General features: G+C 56.2%; 2 protein-coding genes, 1 long non-coding RNA gene and 1 pseudogene across 18 annotated transcripts in view; 3 read left to right on the top strand and 1 right to left on the bottom strand.

The window, feature by feature from the left end:
- SYNGAP1 (synaptic Ras GTPase activating protein 1) overlaps positions 1–22,533 on the top strand; it is a gene marked incomplete at its 3' end in the record, with an annotated part of 31,476 nt that extends 8,943 nt beyond the window's left edge. Inside the window, exons 3-20 of one of the 11 annotated variants that reach the window (XM_082414959.1) lie at positions 3,129–3,220; positions 3,640–3,761; positions 5,932–6,085; positions 6,311–6,409; positions 7,802–8,428; positions 8,559–8,703; positions 8,921–9,065; positions 10,599–10,835; positions 10,966–11,167; positions 11,382–11,560; positions 12,217–12,258; positions 12,662–13,736; positions 14,167–14,340; positions 15,468–15,679; positions 16,814–16,904; positions 17,172–17,239; positions 17,769–17,848; positions 20,603–20,739. In XM_082414959.1, coding sequence (XP_082271085.1) covers positions 3,129–3,220; positions 3,640–3,761; positions 5,932–6,085; positions 6,311–6,409; positions 7,802–8,428; positions 8,559–8,703; positions 8,921–9,065; positions 10,599–10,835; positions 10,966–11,167; positions 11,382–11,560; positions 12,217–12,258; positions 12,662–13,736; positions 14,167–14,340; positions 15,468–15,679; positions 16,814–16,904; positions 17,172–17,239; positions 17,769–17,832 — 3,728 coding nt within the window. Of the gene's footprint in view, positions 1–3,128; positions 3,221–3,639; positions 3,762–5,931; positions 6,086–6,310; positions 6,410–7,801; positions 8,429–8,558; positions 8,704–8,920; positions 9,066–10,598; positions 10,836–10,965; positions 11,168–11,381; positions 11,561–12,216; positions 12,259–12,661; positions 13,737–14,166; positions 14,341–15,467; positions 15,680–16,800; positions 17,244–17,768; positions 17,849–19,833; positions 19,903–20,602 lie in introns of those variants that run through there. The other 10 variants (XM_082414960.1, XR_014251244.1, XR_014251246.1 and 7 more) reach the window with 10 other exon arrangements.
- LOC309638697 lies at positions 14,349–24,236 on the bottom strand. Of its 2 annotated transcripts, none has more exons than XR_014251248.1 (4): positions 24,032–24,236; positions 18,770–20,428; positions 16,365–16,629; positions 14,349–14,933 (listed from the first exon to the last, which is right to left on the bottom strand). It is a non-coding gene; the product is annotated as an uncharacterized lncRNA (long non-coding RNA). The 2 variants fall into 2 exon arrangements; XR_014251249.1 differs by having other exon boundaries at positions 20,325–20,428.
- LOC309638139 (GTP-binding nuclear protein Ran pseudogene) lies at positions 22,811–24,034 on the top strand (annotated as a pseudogene). Its single transcript has one exon. The product of its transcript is annotated as a GTP-binding nuclear protein Ran pseudogene (transcript).
- An 84-nt stretch (positions 24,237–24,320) lies between the features above and the next one.
- Positions 24,321–24,786, top strand: part of ZBTB9 (zinc finger and BTB domain containing 9) — a 52,071-nt gene continuing 51,605 nt past the window's right edge. For all 4 annotated transcript variants that reach the window (XR_014251255.1, XR_014251256.1, XR_014251257.1 and 1 more), the window contains exon 1: positions 24,321–24,585. The gene's annotated coding sequence lies outside the window, so the exon portion shown is untranslated. The remainder of the gene's footprint in view (positions 24,586–24,786) is intronic.

Below are 24,786 nucleotides of genomic sequence, written 5' to 3'. Positions count from 1 at the left end.
AGTGGGGAGTTGGGGGAGAGGGGGAATGAGAGAGGCTTGGAGAGGAGAGAGAGCCTGGGAGAGAGAATAGCTGGAGAATAGCTGGGAAGGTGGGAGATAGTGGAGCCAGATTTAGAGAGAGGAGAGAGGAGAAGAGGTTTTAAGATGGGGAACTGGTTGGAGACAGCAGAGAAGGGGCCTGGAAGCTGGGGAGACAGCTTGTGGGGCGGAGAGAGTCAGGCCTTCGGTAAAGTGATCTCAGAGGAGAAAGGGCAAGACGGGGTTGGGATTTGTATAGGCCGTGTAGGATCAGGCTTGGTTGGATCAGGGGAGGCCATCATAGAGGCTGGCTCACAGTGAGGCCTGGCACGGCAGGAACTGCTGTTAGAGGTTCCTGTTCCCAGCACAGAGTTTGCCCCTCATTTCTCTGCTCTCTGTCCAACTCTGTTCCTCCACCTGCTTTGGCAGCCTCCCTTTGTGGCTCCCCTTGAGAGCTGCCAGCTGGGTGTGACAGGGAGGAAAGGCCAAAGGGAAGGTTAGGGATTTGGGGGATTGGAGGGCAGGGGGAGATTCTGTGGGTGATGGCAAAATTAGAGAGGTTGGAGAGGCGGGAGTCTAAGCCCTCGCTGTGTGTGTGTGTGTGTGTGTGAGTGCAATTGTATGTGTATACAGGGTGTGTACATGTGTGGGTGTGTGCACAATGCCTGTGTTACGGGTCTGTGTAGGTGGCTGTTATGCGTGTGCATGCGTGTATACATGGTGCAGGGATGGGACATGGAGACCCAGGATCGTGGTGTATGCTTATCAGGTTTGCTCTGTGTGTGGACATGGGCGTGTGCCTGTTTTCTGCACATGTCACTGCATGCAGCACTAGTAACAGGATGTCCTGTGATTCTGTCACTCCGCCCCTTTCCCTTCTGTGTTTCTGCTCTTCTTTTCACTGTGGCAGTGAGGGTCTTTGTAAGTGTATGTGTATGTGGCCTCCGTGTACCTCTGACTTATATGTGAGTTCATGGATCTTAGTGCTTGGTTGTATGTATAAGGTTATATTACTTCAAGAACCAAGCAAACCAATTAGCAAATCCGTTCTCCTTCTGTTAATTCTTTAGTTCCAAAATGGAATTTTAGTGGATTTGAAGTTAGACTTTCTGCCTTTATTACAGGAGCTTGCATATGAAAATAGTGGCTTGAGCTACATTGCATGGCATGAGACAGGCAGCTAGACCTGAGAAAGGCAAAGACTAGGAAGGAGATATTCTGAACCCTTAGATGCATTGTTGAGTGTGTAACAGAAGGGTAATTAACACGTTTGCTCCTTGGTCTGTCTGTATTCTGGTAGCAACCAGGGATTCATGTGTTGGAGTCAGGGAAGGGCTGGGGGAGAAGAAGGGGTTGTCCTGAGACAGTGGTTGTGGTTGTACTTTTCATGTGAATGAAGGATATTTGTGCTTTGGGGATACGGGGATACCTTGATGTGGTCAGGATCATGGTATACTCAAACATGTGTTTTAGAGGTTAAAGTGGCTTCCCCTGTGTGGGGGCCCTGTGTGTGTCTCTGGGTTAAATGTCCCCTTCTGTAACGTGCTGCCCACATGACTGCCCAAGGGACTCGGGCCCCACATCCACACTAGCAGCTCTCATGTGAGTGTCTGGGTCCAAGTATGTACTCCCCTGTTGCAGTGCTCACATATGTCTAAGCATGTATCCTGTGGGGTATGTGGGCCCCAGGGTCTCAGAATGTGGACCCGTGGCACCCCCCATGCTCACAGTTGCCTGTATGTCTCATAAGCACCTAGATCCCTTTTTATTTTTTGTATCATGGGTCTTATGTGCACGTACCCCCCACAGCTCGGTGCATGTTTTTGTGCTTTACACATGTGTTCCTGAGGGACTGACAAGGGTTCCTGTGTCATGGGAGCCACATTTTTGTGTGCACATCTCCTAACACCCAGGCTTTAGAGGCCTAGGGAAGCTGGAGACTGATTCTAGGGCAATTTGCAGGAGATTTGCAATTCAGGAAGCCGACAGTGAATGTGTAGCTGTGGCCCTCCCTTGTTTTGGAAACTAGAGGGTTAACAGGCAGCTCTTCCGGTCCAACCCCCCCAGCATGTAGCTTCTTGTTGCCATGGAGATGGTAGCCCCGCCCCTGATGCAGCACCTGCCCCCCCATTGGCTGCAGTGGTGACTGTGGGGCTGAGGGGGGAGCCCAGGCCTGGGCAGCCATTCTGGAGCTGGAGCCCGAGCTTGGCATCCCCCCACTTTCATTCTCCTCTAGCCACTTGGCCCCTCTAAATTCCCTGGCAGCAGAGCCTCAGCTTCCCTCCTCCCAGCTGCCACCCTTCTTGACTCTGAGCAGTCTGAGCTTCATCGGCATTCACCTCCCCTCCTCCTCCTCTCCCTGCCCTCACTTGGGAGTCCCCCGAGTCCCCACTGCCCATCTTCCCCACTCCCTGCCCGTTCCCCTGCATTCTTCTCTTTTCCCCTTCCCCCCTTCACTTCTGAGTCCCTGCCACTGCAGTGCACGTGGAACCAGCCCCTTCTCCCCTCCCCCCCACCCCTTCCTTGAATTTTCTGTCCCCAGGCTTTTTCCGCTTCCACTCCTCACAGGTCCCTTCCAAGACTTCCCCCTCCAGTCCAGGGAGGGGGTCATGGGAGGTAGCTCTAGCCCTCCAGACAGACAGGGGTTCCAGGAGTGGGGGCCAGGTGGAAGATGTGCCCAGCTGAGGGAGGAGGAAGGCCTGCCTCTGGTCAATGACCTTTAACCCAACTTCCCTCACCAGCTCGCCCCTTCCTGGTGGGGTGGGCACCAAGGACCTAGGTTCTGTGGATCTTCGGTGTCCTTTATTCCTGGAGTTTTACTGACCCTCTCAGCCATGCCCCTTTGCTGACTGCCAGGCCCAGCCCCAGTCATGGGCCTAAGGCCTCCCACCCCGTCCCCCTCCGGGGGCTCCGGCTCGGGTTCCTTGCCCCCTCCTTCCCGCCGCCAGCTTCTCAGCCGCCGCTGCTCTTCCTGCTGCTTTCCGGGGGGTAGGTGAGGCTGGAGCTAAGGGGCAGAGGGAGGTGGGCAAGTGTGCTGGGGCCAGGGGTGGAAACCTGGGCTAACGGCGACCCCCCCCCAACTTCCATTACGGCCCTTTTCTCCCCTCCAGAATACCACTTGGGTCGCTCGAGGAGGAAGAGCGTCCCAGGGGGGAAGCAGTACAGCATGGAGGCCGCCCCCGCTGCACCCTTTCGGCCCTCGGTGAGTGAAGGCGCCTGCCAGATGTGGCTCAGCTGGGTCCCCTCCCCTCCAGCCCCAGCTGGAGCCTGAGGATTATGAGAAAGGGGGAAGGAGGGGAGAGAGAGAAAGAGAGTATGTGTGTGTGTGCCCCCACCTCTTTGGTTTCCCCCTTCTTGGCTCTGCCCCCCTGCTTCTCAGACCAGCCCTCCCACCTTCTCCAGGCTGGGGTGTGTGTGTGTGTTTGTGTGTACACTCGCATCCGTGAGAGCACAGGAAGACAAACTGGTAGCAGGGCTCCTATCCCCCTTTCCTCGCCTCTAGAGATTTCCCTTTTCCCCCCCATCCCACCTTCATCCAGGGACTCTTTACCAGCTGAGCGGTGAGGAGGTAGAACTGACCCTACCCCAAACCACACCTATCCCCATTTCCCCCCCACCCAGCAAGGCTTCCTGAGCCGGAGGCTAAAAAGCTCCATCAAACGTACGAAGTCACAACCCAAACTTGACCGGACCAGCAGCTTTCGCCAGATACTGCCTCGCTTCCGAAGTGCTGACCATGACCGGTACAGGGCCTGGAGTGGTGGGCTAGAGCGGGGTGGGATGAGTTGGATGCAGTGTAGGGGCCTCCAGAGTGAGGTTGGAGGGGTGGGGGTTCTCAGAGTGTAGAGCTTGATGGCTTCAGGTTGATTGAGAGGTGTGGTGGGGCAGGAGTCAGAACAGAGGAGCAGCAGGAGAGGGGCGGGGTGCAGGGTGCCCAGAGAGGGTGAGCAGCGGGGCAGGAAAGGGGGTGAAGGTGAAGCCAAGGAGGGATGGACTCTTCTGACCGACAGAAGGATGGGCTTCAGCCCAGGATGGAAGGAGCTGTACAGAAGGACAGAGAAGGAGTGACAGAGCCTGGGAGGAACATTTAAGGAATCCAGGGAAGGGGTGGTGGGCTGGTTGGTAGGAGGGGAGAGTGTGATCCAAGTAGAGGGTATGAGGGAAGGGTGGCAGGGTGGGGTGGGGTTGGCAGGTATTATGGAGGAGAGAAGGTGCAGCGTAGAGCGTGACAGAGAAGGGGAGGTGGCATGGGTATGCAGGTCAACAGACTGTGGAGGGGAGGTTGGAGGGTTAATCCGTGGACTGAAGCCTGAGGAAGAAGCCCGCAGAGAAGTCCAGAGGGCACTGTCTCCGAGGCTGGGCTTGAAGGAAATCTTGTTCGCTCCTGTGGTCTGCTCTTTGGGGTCCCTCTTTGGGTTTCCCCCTCCCCCCCCCGCCCCAGGGAGAACCCTGTCCTTCCTTTCCCCCACGTCTGGCCGCCCCCGGGATGGGGCAGGTAGGGGAGGTTGGGATAGGTGAGTCACACCTTCCCCTCCCCCCTCCCATGTCACCGGAGCTGGATTTGGGGAGGGGGGGGTGTGAGGGCCTGGTATTCCTGGCCGCGGGGGCGGGGGGCCGGGGGAGCGTCGTGCTGACGGCAACAGAGCCCAAGATGACGGGGCTGCTATAAATAGCTCCATGGAGGCTCCCACACCCGAGCTCCCCCTCCCGCTTCCCTACTGCTCTCTACTCTTCATCCCCTAGCCGGCTCTGAGCAAACTGTCCTGTGGTCCCGGCCTCCACTCCCCTCAGTGCCTTTCACCTTCTGCCCTCCCGCACTGATTTTCCCAAGTTCATCCCCACCCCCACCCCGTCCCCCACCTCTGTTCCCACGTCCAGCTCTCCAGTGGCCTCTCATCTTCTCCCATCCTGTCTTTCTGCACACACCTTTCCCTCCTCCTTTCTCCTTCTCGCCCTATCTGTTCTTCCCCAGTCCCCACTTTCAGTCCCTTATCTCCATTGTCACTCTTCTGCCCAAAATCCTTCTTCTATTTCTTATGATTTTCCCTCACTCTTTCCCCCGATTCTGCTAAAACTTGTCATCTTAGCTCGTTCATTTTTGGATTTATTAAGTGCTTTTTAGTCACTACCTGTGTGCCAAGGCCCAGACCAACATCTTTGAACTTCTGCTTCTTTCTTTTTTAAATTTATTTTATTTATTTATTTTTGGCTGCACTGGGTCGCTGTTGCAGTGCGCGGGCTTTCTCTAGTTGCGTAGAGTGGGGGCTGCTCTTCATTGCGGTGTGCCGGCTTCTCATTGTGGTGGCTTCTCTTGTTGCGGAGCACAGGCTCTAGAGCGCAGACTCAGTAGTTGTGGCACATGGGCTCAGTAGTTGTGGCTCACGGGCTTAGTTGCTCCGCAGCATGTGGGATCTTCCCAGACCAGGGCTCGAACCCGTGTCCCCTGCATTGGCAGGCGGATTCTTAACCACTGCACCACCAGGGAAGCCCCTGTATTTCTGGTTCTTTACTCCCACCTTTTTCCCCTTATATTGAAGCTGTGGTTTTGGCGGGGGAGGTGTCATATAGAAGTCCCACCTAGAAGTGTCCAAGGCCCACCTGTTCTTTTTTTTTTCTTCCATGGTCCCTTTCTGGGTTGAGATATTTCTACGTGTCCCCAGTCCTCACAACCCCTTAGGTGGTGGACTGAGGGGAGGGAATTTCTTAAAGGGTTCTCATGTCTCTCACATCATTCATGTCCTTCCCCGGGGATAGGCTGGGTTTCTTTCTGTCTGTGTCTGTGTACATGTGGGAAGTGGGTTTAGGAGCCCCTTTCCCCAGGTCTCCATCCTAGAGCCAGGTTGGCGATGCAGGCCTCTGGGTGTGTAAGCAGAGTGGGGAGCTGATTCTCCCTCCTGGACCCCCACCTGCCAGGGCCCGGCTGATGCAGAGCTTTAAGGAGTCACACTCTCACGAGTCCTTGCTGAGTCCTAGCAGTGCGGCCGAGGCCTTGGAGCTCAACCTGGATGAAGATTCCATTATCAAGCCAGTGCACAGCTCCATCCTGGGCCAGGAGTTCTGTTTTGAGGTACTGGGTGTAGGGGGCTGGGGAGGGCCAAAGGGCAGGGGTCATAGAGGGGGAGGGCAGAGAGTCCTGGAGAAAGCGGCAGAGGTGGGGACGTCAAGGAAACAGAAGCCTCTGGGGCTGGGAGAAAGGAGGATAGGCCGGGGAGGAAGAGATGGTGGTGGACTCTCAGTCCTTGGGAGTCATCACCCCTCTAGAGCCCCAGCTGACCTCCACACCCCTCTCTAGGTAACAACATCATCAGGAACAAAATGTTTTGCCTGTCGTTCTGCGGCCGAAAGGGACAAATGGATCGAGAATCTACAGCGGGCGGTAAAACCCAACAAGGTATTGGGAGTACAGGGTACACAGACAGCATGGGCAAGGCAAAGGTCAAGCTGCCTTGGGGAAACTGGGGGCCTAGGGGAGAAGGGGACCGAGGAGGAGGGGACCCCCATTTTCCTCTGAGTCCGCCATTTCTATTTCCTTTCTTTCTACCTTATGATGTTTCCCTACCATAGAAATCATAGACTTACGGAACTGATGGGGCTCTGGAAGTCCTCTGGTGCATCTTCCCTGCAAGCAGGGATGTCCCACTAATACCTGACAGGTGGGCGCCTGGCCCCCGCTTGCAGTGTTTCTGCAGGACACATAGATTTGTCAGGTAGATGAGTCTTTAGACCTTGGTTTCCTCTCTGTACGACTGGTAGGAATGGTGTTGAACTACATAATCTCTAAGGTCCCTTTGGCTCAAAAATTCTATGAGTTTGTGTTCTTCCCAGGAGAAATGCTCCCAGTTCCGTGAGCTGTTCTTTGTTTCCCAGTTTCCAGTGAGCTCACAGTCCTCTTGGCCTCCTCTGTGGGAACCCTTGTTTGTCAATGTCCTTCTTAAAAACTAGACCCAAGATGCTGGATGTGATCTGCCCCATGCAGAGTACAAACACCAGGCTCTTTTCACACTGTAGCATCACCTGAGCCTCACTGGTCAATTGTCATCCTCCAGGCCCTTTTCACACTAACTATATAGTCTCACCTTCTGCATTTATGCATTTTTTGCAATTACCTTCCGATTGTCTTTGAAGGACTCCTCAGTTCTCCTGTTCAAATTACACCTTAATATTTTGGGTTTATTATTCTAGCTTTTAAAATCTTTTCTCAATACGAATTCTGTCATCTGATGTATGAGCTCCCTCTGTATCAGTTTCCTGTGGCTGCTGTAACAAATTACCACTCTCTGGACTGCTTAACACAACAGAAATTTATTCTCTGACAGTTCGGGAGATCGGAAGTCAAAAATCAAGGTGTCAGCAGGGCCTTGCTCCCTCGGAAGCTCTAGGAAGAATCCTCCCTTGTCCCTTCATACTTTCTGATGGTTGCCGGCAGTCTCTGGCATCCCTTGACTTCTTGCTGCATCTGTGCACTTTCTGCCTCCATCTTCATGTGGTCATCTCCCCTCCGTGTGTCTCTGGTCTCCAAATCTCCCTCTCCATATAGACCCCAGTCATTGGATTTAGGGGCCACCCTTGTCCAGTACGACCACGTCTTAAGTGACTATAGTCACTTAATATGACTATAAGATATGAATTCCGGGGTGACACGGTTTAATCCCGCACACGCCTTCTCAGCCCTGTGATTGCTGGTGTCGGAGACTGTCTGGCTTTTTCACCGTCTCTCCTCTTTTGGTGTCTCTGTCTCTCTGTCCCTTCCCCTTCATCTGCCGTGCCCGCCCTACCCTGCCAGGACAACAGCCGCCGGGTGGACAACGTGTTGAAGCTGTGGATCATAGAGGCGCGGGAACTGCCCCCCAAGAAGCGGTACTATTGCGAGCTCTGCCTGGATGATATGCTGTATGCACGCACCACCTCCAAGCCCCGCTCGGCCTCGGGGGACACCGTCTTCTGGGGCGAGCACTTCGAGTTCAACAACCTGCCAGCCGTCCGGGCCCTGCGGCTGCACCTGTACCGTGACTCAGACAAAAAGCGCAAGAAGGACAAGGCGGGCTATGTCGGCCTGGTGACTGTGCCTGTGGCCACCCTGGCTGGGCGCCACTTCACAGAGCAGTGGTACCCCGTGACCCTGCCGACAGGCAGTGGGGGCTCCGGGGGCATGGGGGGCTCGGGAGGGGGAGGGGGCTCAGGGGGTGGCTCAGGGGGCAAGGGCAAAGGAGGTTGCCCGGCTGTGCGGCTGAAAGCGCGTTACCAGACAATGAGCATCCTGCCCATGGAGCTATATAAGGAGTTTGCAGAGTATGTCACCAACCATTATCGGATGCTGTGTGCGGTGTTGGAGCCCGCCCTGAATGTCAAGGGCAAGGAAGAGGTCGCCAGCGCACTGGTTCACATCCTGCAGAGTACGGGCAAGGCCAAGGTGAGTACTGGGCCCTCAGGACAAGGTGACCTGGGAGTGCGCACTCGCGGGGATAGTAAGGGTAGGGCACGTCTGTCTTCATCAGCTTGGGTTGGACAGAGGCTGACCCTTGCCTTTTCCTGGCCCCCAGGACTTCCTTTCAGACATGGCCATGTCCGAGGTGGACCGGTTCATGGAACGGGAGCACCTCATATTCCGCGAGAACACTCTCGCCACTAAAGCCATAGAAGAGTACATGAGACTGATTGGTCAGAAATACCTCAAGGATGCCATCGGTATGGCCCACCCACAGGTGTTCTTCCCAAACCCGCCAGATGCCCACCCCAGCCCTAAATGTAGCTACTCCAGACTCCAAGTCCACCCTGCCTCAGCTTGATGCTTCTGGGCCCAGAGTCCCCTCCAACCTGATTCCGAGATTCCCCAAACCCTGGCAGCCCCTGTCCCTGCCCTTTGAAAGTGTGACCGCCCTCCGCTGTGCCCCCACCTCCGCAGGGGAATTCATCCGTGCTCTGTATGAATCTGAGGAGAACTGTGAGGTGGACCCCATCAAGTGCACGGCGTCCAGTCTGGCAGAGCACCAGGCCAACCTGCGGATGTGCTGTGAGTTGGCCCTGTGCAAGGTGGTCAACTCCCATTGGTGAGACTGGGAACCCTGGGTTGGGGGGCCAGGGTTGGGGGAGTCGTGTGTTCATCTGTTCATCCATCTGTCCATCTTCAAAGAGGACTGAGAACCAGTTATGGGCAAAGCATTGTGCTTGGTGCCGTAGAGCAGACAGAGAGCCATGAGGCTTGGCCCCTGCCCTCAGAGGACCTGTACCAGAATGAGTAGGGACAGATTAGATACGCAGAAAGCCGCAGAACGGTACAGTATGTGTTAAGTTCCAGGTGAGGGTACCCCCCCCCCACGCCTCCACAATGCAACATAAGGTCAGAGAAGGCAGATCTTTGATTGAGATAAGCAGGGAAGGCTTCGTGGAGGAGGTGCCAGGGCTGCACTTGGAAGACTGGGTCAGGTTCTGATGTATAGATATGGTGGGCTGAGAAGACGTTTTGGGAGAAGGCTGTGGAACAGGCCCACGTGTGAAGGTGAGAGGTCCTGGGACAGCAGGCAGAGGTAGTTTAGTGGAGCGTGTGGCTCACAGTGGAGAGTGGTGGGAGACGTGTCTGGACAGGGCGAGGAGAGTTAAGAATCTGAAGGCCTCCGCTGCCAGGTAAAGGAGTTGGAGCTCATTGGTAGGTCGTGGGATGCCAAGCAGTATCATGATTGAGAAGGTTAATTCTTAAGTGGAGGTGGGTGTGGCGGGTGGCTGGAGTAGGGAGAATGAAGTCCAGGCTAGCTGGGGACTGTTGTTAATGGGTCAGGCATGGAAATCATAACCTGAGTCAGGATGGTAGCAGGAAAAGTAGAAAGGGGCTACTGTAAGGACCCTCTGTGGAAAGGATCAACAGGAGTCATTGGCTAATTGGAAAGGAGGGGGCATGTCTGTGGGGAGCAAGGACGACTCCCAAGGCCATGAGGCTGGTGGTTGGGAGACCGGTGGCCTCACTGACAGAACTGGGGAGTCAGGAGGGAGAGCCCAGTGGAGGTTGGAGGTGTGGGGGGCGATGCTGAGCTCCACTTTACACCAGTTAGAGTTTAAGGTGTCAATGGGACATTGAAGAGGAGGACCAGGGAGGTGGGGAGAGTGAGCTCTGAGCCATTCCAGGGACTGGGGATCATGCCTGGGACACCTCCATCCCCATTTCCCTGGAATCCAGAAGAGTTGGGGGGTCCGAGCTCCCTGTACCTCGAGTGACCCTCCATCTCTCTCCCATCTCTGTCTCTCCCTGGTGTCTTTCTTCTCCTCCTCTCCTTGTCTCTCTCACACTTGCCCCTGTCTCTCTCCCGCGTGTTCCTCTTCCCTCACCTCCTCTCCCCTCCATTCTCTCTCCCTACCCTGTCTGTCCCCTCTGTCCCCTCTGCCATAGCCCTCTTCCTCCAGCAGCCTCCTGTCCTCCTCCTGCGCTCCCTCCCTCCCTCCCTGTCACTCTCACCTCTGTGAGGGTTCCACACCCTCACCTCCTTCCACCCCCCTCAGCATGTTCCCTGGAAGCTGAGGGTCTCTGGGGCTCAGTCCCGGTCTCTCTCTTTCTCTCTCTCTCTCTCTGTCTCCCCACCCCGTCCCCTCAGCGTGTTCCCGAGGGAGCTGAAGGAGGTGTTTGCGTCTTGGCGGCTGCGCTGCGCAGAGAGGGGCCGGGAGGACATCGCAGACCGGCTGATCAGCGCCTCGCTCTTCCTGCGCTTCCTCTGCCCGGCCATCATGTCACCCAGTCTCTTTGGGCTCATGCAGGAGTACCCAGATGAGCAGACCTCGCGAACCCTCACCCTCATCGCCAAGGTCATCCAGAACCTGGCCAACTTTTCCAAGTGAGGGAAGCCTCAGGCTGGGTGTCAGACGGGGCTGGAGTGGGCAGGAAGGGTCTCCTGAGTCCCTAGAGACAGGCGTGGGTTGGAGGCCTTCTGGGTGTGACCTGTACCTTCTGGATGCTTTGGCCAGGTTTACCTCAAAGGAGGACTTTCTGGGCTTCATGAATGAGTTTCTGGAGCTGGAGTGGGGTTCCATGCAGCAGTTCCTGTACGAGATCTCCAACCTGGACACACTGACCAATAGCAGTAGCTTTGAGGGTTACATCGACCTGGGCCGAGAGCTCTCCACGCTGCATGCCCTGCTCTGGGAGGTGCTGCCCCAGCTCAGCAAGGTGAGCATAGGCCCCTTGGCCCGTCCTCAGGTCTCCAGAGGCTCCTGTAGCCCGGAGACCACCCCCTGCGCAGATTCTTCCCCCCTCCTGTTCCCAGACATGTCACTGCCACTTCCAATGCCACTTCCCCAGCTCAGACTCCTTCTACCTGAACTCTCTGAGGCCCCCTTAAAGCTGGGCTGTTAGCCCCCGGGTAATAGCCTCCCCATTCCAGGAAGCCCTCCTGAAGCTGGGCCCACTGCCCCGGCTCCTCAACGACATCAGCACAGCTCTGAGGAACCCCAACATCCAACGGCAGCCGAGCCGTCAGAGCGAGCGGCCCCGGCCTCAGCCTGTGGTGCTGCGGGGCCCTTCGGCCGAGATGCAGGGCTACGTGATGCGGGACCTCAACAGGTGAGCACCCAGGGCCCCAAGCCTGTGCCCTAGGCGCCCTTATGCTTCTGTCCTGGATACACTCCGCTGGGCCCCATGTGCCTTTCTCGAGGGCTTGAAAGAAAGGAAAGAGAAGCGTTTTCTCAGAGAAGACGGTAAGGAGACAGGTCCAGTCAGTAGTTAGCTGCAAGCCAGAGGGAGCAAGGAATGTAGAGCCCCCCCAAAACATGCTGAGATTCCGCCAGCTCCAGCCTGGCGTAAGCCTAGGAGGTCCCTCTCCCTGCTCAGAGCTTGGGTTCAGCCTGTACACTTGGACCAGCCACCTGGTGTCAGAACATTCAGATAGCTCTGTATTAGTTGGTAAAGCAGCACCATCCCCAGCCCCACCACCAGGACCCCTCAGACCTTGCCCCAATTCAGCACTAGAGCAGTAGCCCCTGGACCCCACCCCGCAGAGCCTCCCCACTACAGTAGCCTCCAGGCTGGGAGGCGCACAGAGCTGCAGCTGCTGCTCGTTGTTTTGATGACCATCCTGCTCGTTCCTCTGCCCGCATCTCTCCCTCCATGATGCCATACCCATCCCACCATCCCCGCCTCTCCTTCCACACATCCCCAACTTCCACCTGCCTCTCTCCTTCTCTCTGTCTGTGCTCGTCCCTCTTCCCATCTCTCTCCAGCTCCATCGACCTTCAGTCCTTCATGGCTCGAGGCCTCAACAGGTGAGGGGCTCTCCCCTCCCCCGCCCTCCTCTCCTCTCCTGTCTGCTCCCCCCGCAACCCCGACTCCAGTGGCCATCACCTCCCTCCACTCCTCTTCTCCTCCATGCACCCTCATCTCCTCCACATCTGCCCAGACCTGCCCCTCATGCCTCCTCCTTGCTGCCCCATCTCCCCTTCTCCAGGCCTCCCTCCCTTCCCGGAGGGGCCCTGTCCCATCCTATTTCCTTCGCATCCCCTCCCATCCCCCCAGCCTGCCTGCCCTCTCCCGAGCTGCAAACATCAGCTCTCAGCCCTTCCCTGCGGGTCCCACTCTTCACCCCAGGCCTATGCTGGACCACAGAGGCTCTACTGCCAGTGGTCTGGGTCTTACCTCCCACTCGTGTGCCTGCTTCCCTTCCTGCAGCTCTATGGACATGGCTCGCCTCCCCTCCCCAACCAAGGAAAAGCCCCCCCCACCGCCGCCTGGTGGGGGGAAAGACCTGTTCTATGTCAGCCGCCCACCCCTGGCCCGGTCCTCACCCGCGTACTGCACGAGCAGCTCGGACATCACAGAACCGGAGCAGAAGATGCTGAGTGTCAACAAGAGCGTCTCCATGCTGGACCTGCAGGGTGATGGGCCCGGTGGCCGCCTCAACAGCAGCAGTGTGTCCAACCTGGCAGCCGTCGGGGACCTGCTGCACTCGAGCCAGGCCTCCCTGACTGCGGCCTTGGGGCTGCGGCCCGCACCTGCAGGCCGCCTCTCCCAGGGGAGCGGCTCATCCATCACGGCGGCCGGCATGCGTCTCAGCCAGATGGGCGTCACCACGGACGGTGTCCCTGCCCAGCAACTGCGCATACCCCTCTCCTTCCAGAATCCTCTCTTCCACATGGCTGCTGATGGGCCAGGCCCCCCAGGGGGCCACGGAGGGGGCGGAGGCCACGGTCCACCCTCCTCCCATCACCACCATCACCACCATCACCACCACCGAGGTGGAGAGCCCCCAGGGGACACCTTCGCCCCATTCCATGGCTATAGCAAGAGCGAGGACCTCTCCTCAGGGGTCCCCAAGCCCCCCGCTGCTTCCATCCTCCACAGCCACAGCTACAGTGATGAGTTTGGACCCTCTGGCACTGACTTCACCCGTCGGCAGCTCTCACTCCAGGACAACCTGCAGCACATGCTGTCTCCTCCCCAGATCACCATTGGTCCCCAGAGGCCCGCTCCCCCAGGGCCTGGAGGTGGGAGCGGCGGTGGGGGCAGCGGCGGGGGTGGCGGGGGCCAGCCGCCTCCGTTGCAGAGAGGCAAGTCTCAGCAGTTGACAGTCAGCGCTGCCCAGAAACCCCGGCCGTCCAGCGGGAACCTGTTGCAGTCACCGGAGCCAAGTTATGGCCCTGCCCGTCCGCGGCAACAGAGCCTCAGCAAAGAGGGCAGCATTGGGGGCAGCGGGGGCAGCGGCGGCGGAGGGGGTGGGGGGCTCAAGCCCTCCATCACCAAGCAGGTAGGTGGGGGTGGGAGGAAGGCCGGAGGGGTGAAGAGCAGGGAGGAAAGAAGGAAACGGGTTGGGGGGGGTGGTAGAACAGAGTCTGTGGTTTGAAGTTACAATTTTCTCACTTCCTTTCATTCATTAAACAAATGTTCGTAAAGGGCTTGCTTTGCGCCACGTGCTGTTCTGGGCACTGTGCACTTGGCAGTGAACGACAGACAAAACTCCCTGCCCTCATGGGGCTCCTGAGGGGAGATATGATGAATAACTAATAAAGCATTCACGAGGTGAGTGCTAGCGCAGGGGACAGGCTGGGGACTCTGATCTAGTGCGGGGGATAGGAAGGGGACTCTCGTCTCTTTGGGCAGTGCTCCCTCCCTCTAAAAGCACTCCGCCTCCTCCCACCTTCCCTCTCTCCTTCTGCCCCCACCTCGCCCTGCCCCAGCATTCTCAGACGCCATCCACGCTGAACCCCACGATGCCAGCCTCCGAGCGGACGGTGGCCTGGGTCTCCAACATGCCTCATCTGTCAGCTGACATCGAGAGCGCCCACATCGAGCGGGAAGAGTACAAGCTCAAGGAATACTCGAAGTCCATGGACGAGAGCCGGCTGGATAGGGTACGCAGGGCCCTCCCTGCCCCAAGCCCCGTCTTACCCTTTACCCACAGGGCAGGCTTCTAGTCCCTTCCAAGGGCAACATCTGTGGTCAGGTAGTTACGATAAAAAAAAAAGGACAAAGACCCGATGTCTTCTCCTGAGAAGCCCTCAGTCTGTCAGGGGAGGCCAGATACAGTCCGTTGGAAAACCCATTCCAACTCTGTTATTTTGGGTTACACACATCATAGACTGTCTGGGGAAAAGCATGCTCTATATTAGGCTGCCTCTGTGTTCTTCCCTGGGGAGAACATGTTGAAGCCCTGGCTCCTGTGACTTCTCAGGAAAGAGGAAGTTACTTCACTAGCAGTGGGAGCTGTACATTGGGCGAGGGGCAGAGTGGTCGTACCAGGACCCACGCACGGCTTACCAGTCACTGTCCTGTGGGCATCGGTGACAGAGGGTTGGTGGTCGGGGGGAGGGTGGTGTGTATTGGCCCACGTGTGGAAAGACTGTCCAGACTTTCAGCTGGTGGTGGTCCCGAGCAAAAGTCAGCAGGAGCTCTGGCCTTCACACACTTAGCAGAAAGTTCCTTGGGAGCCGTTTCTGCGAGGACCCTGAAGAAGAGGGTAGCTGCAGGGTTAGATTATATATACAGAATACATGACTGCAACTTGGGGGAGCAGAGAGGCTTTTGGGGAGAAGTGGTCTCTGAGCAAAGGAAAATGTTGGGATTGATGTAGATGGACTTGAGCTAAGAGACTATCTTCAGGCCTTATAATAAATTATTTCCAGCACCATTTAACAAGCTGAGGCCAAAATGCATTCCACACATTGTGTCTGTGAGTCTGTCCAGGCTCCTGTGTGGGTCCTCCCGTGTCCAGATGCACATGTGAGGGCATGTGTGTACCTCTAGGGTGGGGGAGTCCACCATTTTGCTCCATCTTGAGGGAGCCTCAGCCGCACGTTAGGGCCTTCTTAAAGGCCAGTTGTGTGTGTGTGTATGACCAACAGGCAGAGAAGGGCTGGAGGAAGCTGGTGGGGTGTCCCTCACCACACAGCGGCTGTGCTTGGCAGGCAGGGGTAGAGGCTGGGTGGTGGGGTCAGGCACAGCCCCCCTCACAGTGCGGGGTCGTGTGCCCGGCGGGCAGGTGAAGGAGTATGAGGAGGAGATCCACTCGCTGAAGGAGCGGCTGCACATGTCCAACCGGAAGCTGGAAGAGTATGAGCGGAGGCTGCTGTCCCAGGAAGAACAGACCAGCAAAATCCTGATGCAGTATCAGGCCCGGCTGGAACAGAGCGAGAAGAGGCTAAGGCAGCAGCAGGCAGAGAAGGACTCACAGATCAAGAGCATCATTGGCAGGTGAGGGGCGGCCCGGGGAGGAGTGGCAAGGGAGAGCCTGAGGCTGAAGAGGGCCAGCGAGCTCCCCCCAGCCCCCAACCACCATCCCCCATCCCCCAACGCAGGACACCAGGAGGAAAGCCCACCACCCTCCTCCCAGGGATGCCACCCACTCCGTCATCACCAGATGGAAAGAAACCTCCCGCTTAGTGCATTAAATGTCCCTTTACTAAACCCTGATCTCTCTCCTAGTAGAGTAACTTCTGAAGCCCTTGGAAAATGTACCTCTTACTGTCCAACCATCTCTCTGTGTCTGGACCTGGCCTAGCCTGGGACTCCCCACTGGTTATTCTCGACCCAGCCTGTGATGTTCACCCCAAATCTAAGCAGGGGTCCCTTGGCCATAGTAGCCCCTGACCATCCCATCCTGGGCCCACCCTCCTCTGCAGCCGTGGAAAGGTATTCCATCAGAAAGTAAATGACGCTTGTTTTAGCCTGTGCTCTGTCAAGCCCTGGACTCCAAAGAGGTGTCTCAACAAGGGGATCAGTTAGCTAGAGAACTGGGTAGGACCCCCCACTCCAACCAGAGCCAGATCCATTTCCACCCATTCTAAATGTATTTTTGAGTAAGATTAATTAGAAGAAAAAGGTTTGACTGGAAACCTTTTTGAAAACCACTGCTTTGATATCCTTTATGAGAAGTCACCTTGAGAATCTTCACAGAAGGCAGGGAGAGTCCGGGAATGATGATTGTAGAGATCCCTCTTGGGCGAGGGGTGTCTAGGGGCTGCCCTGGAGATGGCCTAGTTTCGGTGAGGTGGGGTGGGGGATGGAGAAGCCAGGTCTTCAGCTACAGGGTCTGATGGACGGCACAGTCCTGAGGGGGAGCACGGAGGGCCGGGGTGCCTGGTGGTAGGTAGGGGATCTCTGAGGCACAGAAACCCGTCCTTAGCAGGGAGATGCGAGCGTCCCTGAAAGGAAGGTGAATGACAGGGCGTCTTTTGGAGTCAGAACAATGGAGGGATTCTGACCACAGGGGAGAAGGATGCCCAAGGCTTTTTCCATAGAGCGGTGGGGTTCCCCGGGATCGTGAGCTCCCCAGGCAGGCTTCGCGCCCGTGCCCGCCACTAACCCCACTGAAGCCCGTCCCTTCAGGCTGATGCTGGTGGAGGAGGAGCTGCGCCGGGAGCACCCCGCCATGGCTGAGCCGCTGCCCGAACCCAAGAAGAGGCTGCTCGACGCTCAGGTGGAAATTACAATGTCATTTATCTTCTCCGTGTCCCATCCCCATCCATCCCACTGTCCTTCGTGCAGTCACTGCACCAGCCACCCCAGCCCCATCGCCATCCGTCTCTCCCATTGTTCTCCGTTTGTCCACTGGCTGCTCCTGGCAGCCCCCAAGCGACCCCATTTTCATCCCATCGTCTGTGCCTTTGTCACTCCCAGCAGTGTCAGCCCCCCTCCCCTGCCGTGCCTCCCCACCCTGCCTTTCCCACTTCTGTTTGCGTTTCAGGACCTCCTACCAGAACCTCAGACCCCACCAAGTTCCTGGACCCCTGCCCCTGCTGGGCCTGCCCCTGTGTGAGTCAGGGAGTTTGGCCTCCTCTGAGCTCCTCTCGGGACGGGAGGGCCAGAGGCTGCAGTTTGCTAGAACAGAGCCCAGGGCAGTAGGAGTGCTAGTGTCCCCAGGCTCTGGCTGGTGCCCTGGGGACGTGGGGTACTCGTCACTGCTGTTCTCTGGGCCCCCCAGTCCCCATCACTCCTTGACAGTCACCGCTGGGCCTCCTCTTCCCGACTCCTCAGATCCTGAAAGCCCCCTGCCCTGTAAGCTCTTCCTTCCTTCCCTCGGTGTTGAAGGCTTAGCCGCCTTCTTTGGCTTGCCTCTCCCTGTGGTCCTCACTCCTGACTGGCCTCTCCAGCTCCCGGCTGCTCTCCCTCTCTCTCACCAGCCAACCTTTAGGACCTCCCTCCTGCCCCCTTAACCCCTCGTTCTCCCCCAATTCTGCTCACTTCCCACCCATGCTCCTCTTTCCTCTGCTCTGACCTCCAGGCTTCCCCCCCAGCACCACCAAGGCTCCTGACCCCATGACCCCACTCTCTCCCCCTGCAGCTCCTCATCAGGTAATTCTCCTGGTTCCGCTTTGACCACGGGCGGAGGACACAGGGGGAGGTGACTCCGGACCACTGCAGGTTGGTCGTGAAGCCCACTCCCCTCTGACTCTCCGGAGCCTCTCCCCTGCTCACTGCTGCCCCCCACACCCGAGGACCTCTACAGACCCGACCCTCCGGACACCTCCTGCACAGACCTGTCTCCCCAGGCATTGTCCCAAGAGCACTTCCTGCCGCCTCCCAGAACTGTTCAGCGACACCTGACCAGTACCAAGCACCTTACCCTAGATGGCCTGCACATCCCCAGATCACACTCCCCTTCCTACACACCTCCCCGCGGCCTCCTCCTGACTCTCAGTCCTCCTCCTCTACCTCTCCAGTGTATGTCTGTCACCCCGCATTTCACCAAAGCGTCCTTGGGGGTTGGGATGTTGGGGTCAGGGTTTGTTAAAGGGGTGGTGGTGATGCTGGGTTGGGGGCCTCTGGCTAAAGGGGCTGTGCTGGCTGCAGCAGGTAGGCTGGGGTTTCCTCTTCCTTCTCCCACACCTTGGTTCTGTAGAGAGCCCTCCTTCCTCCCACCCCTCACCTGTTTCTCTCTCTTCCTTACATCTGTGAGGTAGAAGGCATCTGGGGCTCCTATTCAGCCCCACTGGGTGGGAAATAAGAGTGGGTAATTAATTAAGGGAGACTTTGGGGTGCCGGGAAAGGATGCTGTTCAGATGTCAGGACAGTAAGGGTGAGTGGAGCAAGGAGAAGGAGCGAGAAGGGAACCTTGACAGATGTTAGGATGTGGACTGGTGCATGTGGCATTGGGAGTTGGAAGTGGGGGGAGGTGTCCTCCTAACTAAGATCGTGGGCTTTGTAGCCATGTTGATTCAAGGCAGAGATGCCAGAACCAGCAGATTAAATAACCTCTCGTCGGTGCTCACAGCCCTGGGCTGCTAATGCCACTCACTCCCCCTCTCCCGCCACCCAGTGGCCTTGCCGGACACAGAATCCTACCTGAAAGGCCAGTAAATGGGAACCAGTCAGCCACTGACATCACTTCTGAGATGCTTTATTTTCTGCGGGATTGATCTGCAGTGGGCAGTGTCTCCTCACACTGTAATTTTAACTCTCTGCCTGCCCGGCCTCTCTGTCAAAGTAGTTGGTGAGTTAAAAAACAGATGCTGCAAGGCACCAGGGGACCTCACCATTTAAAGGACTCCTGTGGTGAATTCTTTTGTAAAATGAATAATGGCACCCTAATTTATCTCCTTTCTAAATTTGGGTCCATGGGGGTGTTGGGGGCATGCCTGTGTGCCATTGCCAGCAGACAAGCAGAGGGAAGGGAATCTGAGGTTTCCTTCCCCTGCTCTCCTGCCACACTCAGGATACCCTACCAGACAGGATTTCCTCTCTCGCTGGCTGTGCAAAGTGTGGGAGAGGCAAGCTAAGAGGGTGGCTTTGCTTAAATCTTGGGTTTGGGTGACCTTCTGAGAGATGAGGAGAGGTGACCTGGGAGCCTCTGCTTGGAGTTTTTATATCTTTTAGAGATTCTGTCAGACACAGCTAGGTTGCCAGGATTCAATGCCCTATGGTCCAGGAAATAATTTGGACACTTTCTCTAAACCCCTTTCAAGTATTGGTCCCTCTGCAAATCAGCCATTAACATAAAAATTAATTATGTGCCTGTATTTTTAAAAGCCTAAGCAAACAACCCAAAGTGTAGAACACATGGCTTTCTTCTCTCCCAGCAGAGGAACAGAAGCCAGAGCTGAGGGGAGGAGCCAGGAGTTGGTCCAGGAGGGGTAGGAAGGGGTAGAATAGGACCAGGGGTGGGAGTAGGGTTTGGTACCCCTCACCCTCTAACTGGAAGCCCAGGGTGAGGGAATGAAAGGAGCGTGGGGGTGGAAAGTAATGAAGCCCTTCTGTTTCCTGGGGATGCAGAGCTTGGGGCATGCTGCGTCTCTGCAGAAGCTCCTAGTCCTTTCCTTCCTGCCGTTATTGTGAGCGAGAGGCGGCCCCTCCCACAGTGTTTTCTCCTTCCCACATCACTTCCCTGAATCCCCTTCCTTTCCCCCCAGTACAGTTAAACCTCTCTAATTTGGAATATTATATTTGAGAAGCTGGCCACTCTGAATAAGTGACAAAACTGAATGACAGTGTCTATTTAATGAAATGCATGTCTTCATACTATATACAGTAAGTAGAACTCAATGAACGAGGCTTTCCCACTCGAGGCCCTCAGGGAGCATGTGTTAATGAGTAGATGGGATTGAAAAGTCTGTTTTCTGGTATAGGTTAAATATTCCCTCCCACAGACACGTTCCCACTATTAATTTTGCTTAGCACACCCTTTCTTCACAGATAAAGGAAAACTCAAGCCCAGTTTTTGTTCAAATTATGAAAAAAATCCCCAATCCATGGGAGTTTGGATTAATGAGGTTTTGCTGTACTGCTTCCCCTTGTTCCCTCTACACAAAGTTCCCACCTCTGATTGGGGGTGGCCTGGGAGGGGGGGCACTGGGAAGGGGAAGATGCAAGGGTTAGGTTGGGGGTGAGATAGGAAACTTACTTCTTTTGAACTGGGTTCCTGATGTGACTCCCTGGGTTGAAGGCCCCTGTTAGGAGTCAGGGGTGAGATTCTCTTCTCCCTGATCCCAGAAGATGTAACTTCTCCTACAGGTGAGAAACAAAGGAGGAGGATGCGGGTGGGGGTGTCCTGGGGGAAGGGGGTGGGACGTGGTTTGTGGAGTGGGCCAGCTCTGGGGCAAGCCACTGCTAGGGGGCTGGCACCCAGGCCCCCGCGAAGCGTCTCAATAAGTCCGCGCTCTCCTCTTTGGTGTCTTGCAGGAGAGGCAGCTTCCCCCCTTGGGTCCAACAAACCCGCGTGTGACGCTGGCCCCACCTTGGAACGGCCTGGCCCCCCCAGCCCCACCTCCCCCACCCCGGCTGCAGATCACCGAGAACGGCGAGTTCCGAAACACCGCAGACCACTAGCCCACCCTGCATCACAGACCTCCTTCTCCCTCCCTGTGCACCCCACCTTGGAACGGCACCAACCACCAGGACTGGACGTCGCCGAGGGACAGCGGGATTGCCTCCCTGAATGCCTCCCTGGGGGGCACCAGTCCCCCACCCCCACTGCACCATTTCCAGGAGGGAGAGCAGGGACCCTCAGTTGCTCCCTTTTCCTTCCTGTTGGGGTGCTTCCCCCTGTGACCCCCAGGAACCCTTGCCCCAGGACACCACCTACCCCACACAGACCCCTTCACTCCGGGGTGCTATCCCCATCCTCTGCCTCATCGTTCCCCTGAGCACTGGGGGACAGACCCTCACCCCACCGTGGGGGTGCGGCACCTCCAAACTTTCAACTTCAGGGTGATTTTTTAGCAGTAACCAGAGCTGACAATCTAACTCCCCTCCACCGCCCCATTTTGGCCTCCCCTGTCCCCCTTGTTATGGGGAGGGGACCCCAGGTGAGGGGGCCCTATTACCCCTTGATTTCTCAGGAGCGTCTGGGGGGGCTCAGCACGCACAAACTCCTTCTCCTCCTACCACTCTTAAATTTACTCCCTCCCCACCCAGAACCCAGATGGGGTGGAGGGGCCACCGGGGCAGGGAGGGGGCGGCAAGGGGGGAATGGGAGTTGTCTCCCCTTCTTCCCATACCTGATCTGCTCTTGGCTGGTCCCAGAGCGGGGTGAGGGGGCTTGTGCCCCCCCCTCCCCCAGTGTGTTGGGTGGGGCGGAATTGAGGTTTGGGGGAGGGGTTAGGGTTTAGGAGCGGGTGTATGTTGGGGAGGACAGACTAGTTGATCTGCCCTACCCTGACACACACAGCCCCGCTGCCCCTCCCCTCTCTTTTCTTGGTCTCTACTCCCAGGGGGAGGGGGGAACTTACTCTAGGAAAAGCCATGTCTCTCTCCCCCAGGGTGGGGGGACCTGTGTTGGAGGAGGGGTGTTGGGGGCCCCCTTCCATGACTCTGTCCCCCGGGGGAGGTAGGACAGGGCTGGGCTTCCCTCTCATCCTCCCCCCCCTCCCCAATCTCCCTCCACCTTCCTCCCTCCCGCCAGGTCCACAATTTTTCGGTGTTTCTCTGTACATAGCTCTCTGGCGGGATAGGGGAGGTAGGATGGATGGGGTTTGGTGTGGGTAGGTCACAGGAGGGGAGAAGCCCCTCCTTGGCACCCCCTCTTCCCTGACTGCTGTCCCCTACCCAGCCTTGCCCCCTCATCCCTTCTTGCGTTTGGTATTGAGACTCTTCCCAGACTCCACCCTTCTTTCTTTTGTATGGACAGTTCCCCTTCAGTCCCATCCCACTATACACATACACCCAGCCGGGGCCAAATTTATACTTATATAAAAGTTGTAAATATGTGAAATTTTATCCCTGTGCCCTTTCCTTGCTTTCCCAACCTCAGACCCTACCCCTGGACTCCCTTTCCTCTTCTCTTCTTTGGCTGTTGTAATTATCTGGGGTTTGTACTGTACATATCCGGGGTGTGTGTGTGGGGGCTGGGGGCAACCCCTCTGTACAGAGCTTCCTGGCCCCCTCCCCCCCATGCTTCCCTCCCCCGGCCACCACCTTAAGGGTAGGGAGATGTTCTTCCTACCTATTTTATTTTGTTTTCAGCGTTCTCCCTCCCCACCCTACCCCACTCCCAGCCTACTCTATCCCCAGGCACTGTCCCTTTTTCTCCACTCCCAGCCCCATTTCCTTTTTTTCTGGAGTGTGTGGTGAAACAGAAAAATCATGTTTAATAAACGGAGATTGTTCTTTTATTGCTGTGCTGACTTTCCTAGGCTGGGACCTCCAGGAGGACCAGCAGGGTGACGAGCTGCTTTTTGAGAGGAAGCTGACAGCCTAGGAGGAACAGTATATCCTTGTGTGGTGCCGTAGTCTTCACCCTAGAATATCGCTGTCCCGATCAGCGAGGAGATTTATTGTTTTAGAGTAGGGGTTTTGCACTGGCCAAATTTCCTCCGTCTGTCTCTCCCCTCACCACTGCACTACTTAACCCGAAGGAGTAAAGAGATCAAGGAACAGCAGCATTAAATAAATAAAACATTAAAAAAAAAAAAAGGAACGGCAGCATTCTCTGATAAAAGATTCCAAGTATACATCTACGTGTACCTTAAAAATAATTACCTAACTGGTAAAACTACATTTGTGAAACATCATCTGGTGAAATTGAGAAGCATGTAGCTACCTTGGGTGTTGAGGTCTATTCCCTTGTGTTCCATACCAACAGAGGACCTATTAAGTTCAATGTATGGGATACAGCTGGTCAGGAGAAACTTGGTGGACTGAGAGATGGCTATTATATCCAAGCTCTGTGCCATTATAATGTTTGATGTAATATCGAGAGTTACAAGATCGTGCGTAACTGGCATAGAGATCTGGTATGAGTGTGTGAGAACATACCCATCGTGTTGTGTGGCAACAAAGTGGATATTAAGGACAGAAAGGTTAAGGCAAAGTCAACTGTCTTCCACCGAAAGAAGAATCTTCAGTACTATGACATTTCTGCCAAAAGTAACTACAACTTTGAAAAGCCCTTCCTCTGGCTTGCTAGAAAACTGATCGGAGACCCTAACTTGGAGTTCGTCGCCATTCCTGCTCTCGCCCCACCAGAGGTGGTCATGGACCCAGCGTTGGCAGCACAGTACGAGCACGATCTAGAGGCTGCTCAGACGACTGCCCTCCCGGATGAACATGATGACCTGTGAGAAAGTGAAGCTGGAGCCCACAGTCAGAAGTCTAGTTTTATAGGCAACTGTCCTGTGATGTCGGTGGTGCAGGGTGTTTGCCACTTTATTATATAGCTAAGCAGAACATGTGCTTAATCTTTGGGATGCTGAAGGAGATGAATGGGCTTCGGAGTGAATGTGGCAGTTAAAAAAAAAAAAAAACCTTCATTTTTTTGGACCTGCATATTTGTGTTTTGGAACACAGTTGTTTCCTCCTTGAGTTTCAAATATAAGACTGCTACAGTCACAGCACACTATTCAGTGATGGAATCTTGTTTGTTACTGTCATTCCCATTCCTTTTCGTTTAGAATCAGAATAAAGTTGTATTTCAAATATCTAAAAAAAAAAAAAATTATCTAGAAATGAAGTTTATTTAATTGCTAGTTAGAGAAAAAATAAAAATTAGTTAAAATGCTCCCGTGCGGAATGGAGGAAAGAACATGGTGCCTCATTGATGTGGGGTCCAGCCCCAGGGCCACCACTTGCCAGCCTCGGTTTCCCCCGAGGAAACGGGATGGAAAAACCTACCTCGCTGGTGGCGGAGCCCGAGGGATACAAGGTGATGCGGTCAATACGTAGCCCATACAGTAAGTGCCCGCTTAATCTCGCCCTCTCAGCACCTACTAGAGGCGGGGGCTGTTTAATCACCGGAGGGCACTCCCACCCCTTCTGCAGCCCCGCTGGGGCCAGAGGCTTCTCGCCAGCACCGCCTTCTCACCCGCGCAACCAATCAACATGAGGCTTGTAGGACGGCGTCCCCCGATTGGCTGCCTCCCTGGCACCGCCCAGCGCCCCGGCGTCCGCGTCCGGCGGGGAGGCGGCGGCTTCCGGCCGGGGAGGTACGGTTGCTGCAGAGGCGCCTTGGACGCCGGGCCGCGTGTGTACTCTCGGGGGCGTGGCGGCGGGAAGAGCCGGGCGGCAGGCGCTGGCGGTCTCCGGGTGGCCGCACCTCCCCTGGAGCCGGGCTCTGCGGGCACGTGAGTGGGAGCGGAGCGGCGGGGAGAAGCCGACCCGGCCGACGAGGTCCGGCTCGCGGCTGAAGGACCTCCTCATCTCCACAGGCCCTGGAAGTTCAAGCCTCGGTTGGTGTTTTGTTGTGGTTTGTTTTCGTTTTCTCGGTGGCGGAGTGCGTGGGACTGATCTGCCCGAACCGCCGCCGACTGAAAAGTTTCCACACGTTGGGGGGCAGGGGAGGCGGGCGTTTGAGGAGACACGGTTCCCCTTATCCAGAGCTTCTGTGACCCCGTCCCTTTCCTTCACAACCCTCTTCTCGCGCGGGATCT

Source organism: Balaenoptera physalus (genome assembly GCF_965194825.1).
Source record: "Balaenoptera physalus genome assembly, chromosome: 11".
Classification (NCBI taxonomy): domain Eukaryota; kingdom Metazoa; phylum Chordata; class Mammalia; order Artiodactyla; family Balaenopteridae; genus Balaenoptera; species Balaenoptera physalus.
This window is presented reverse-complemented; position numbering and strand designations above follow the sequence as displayed.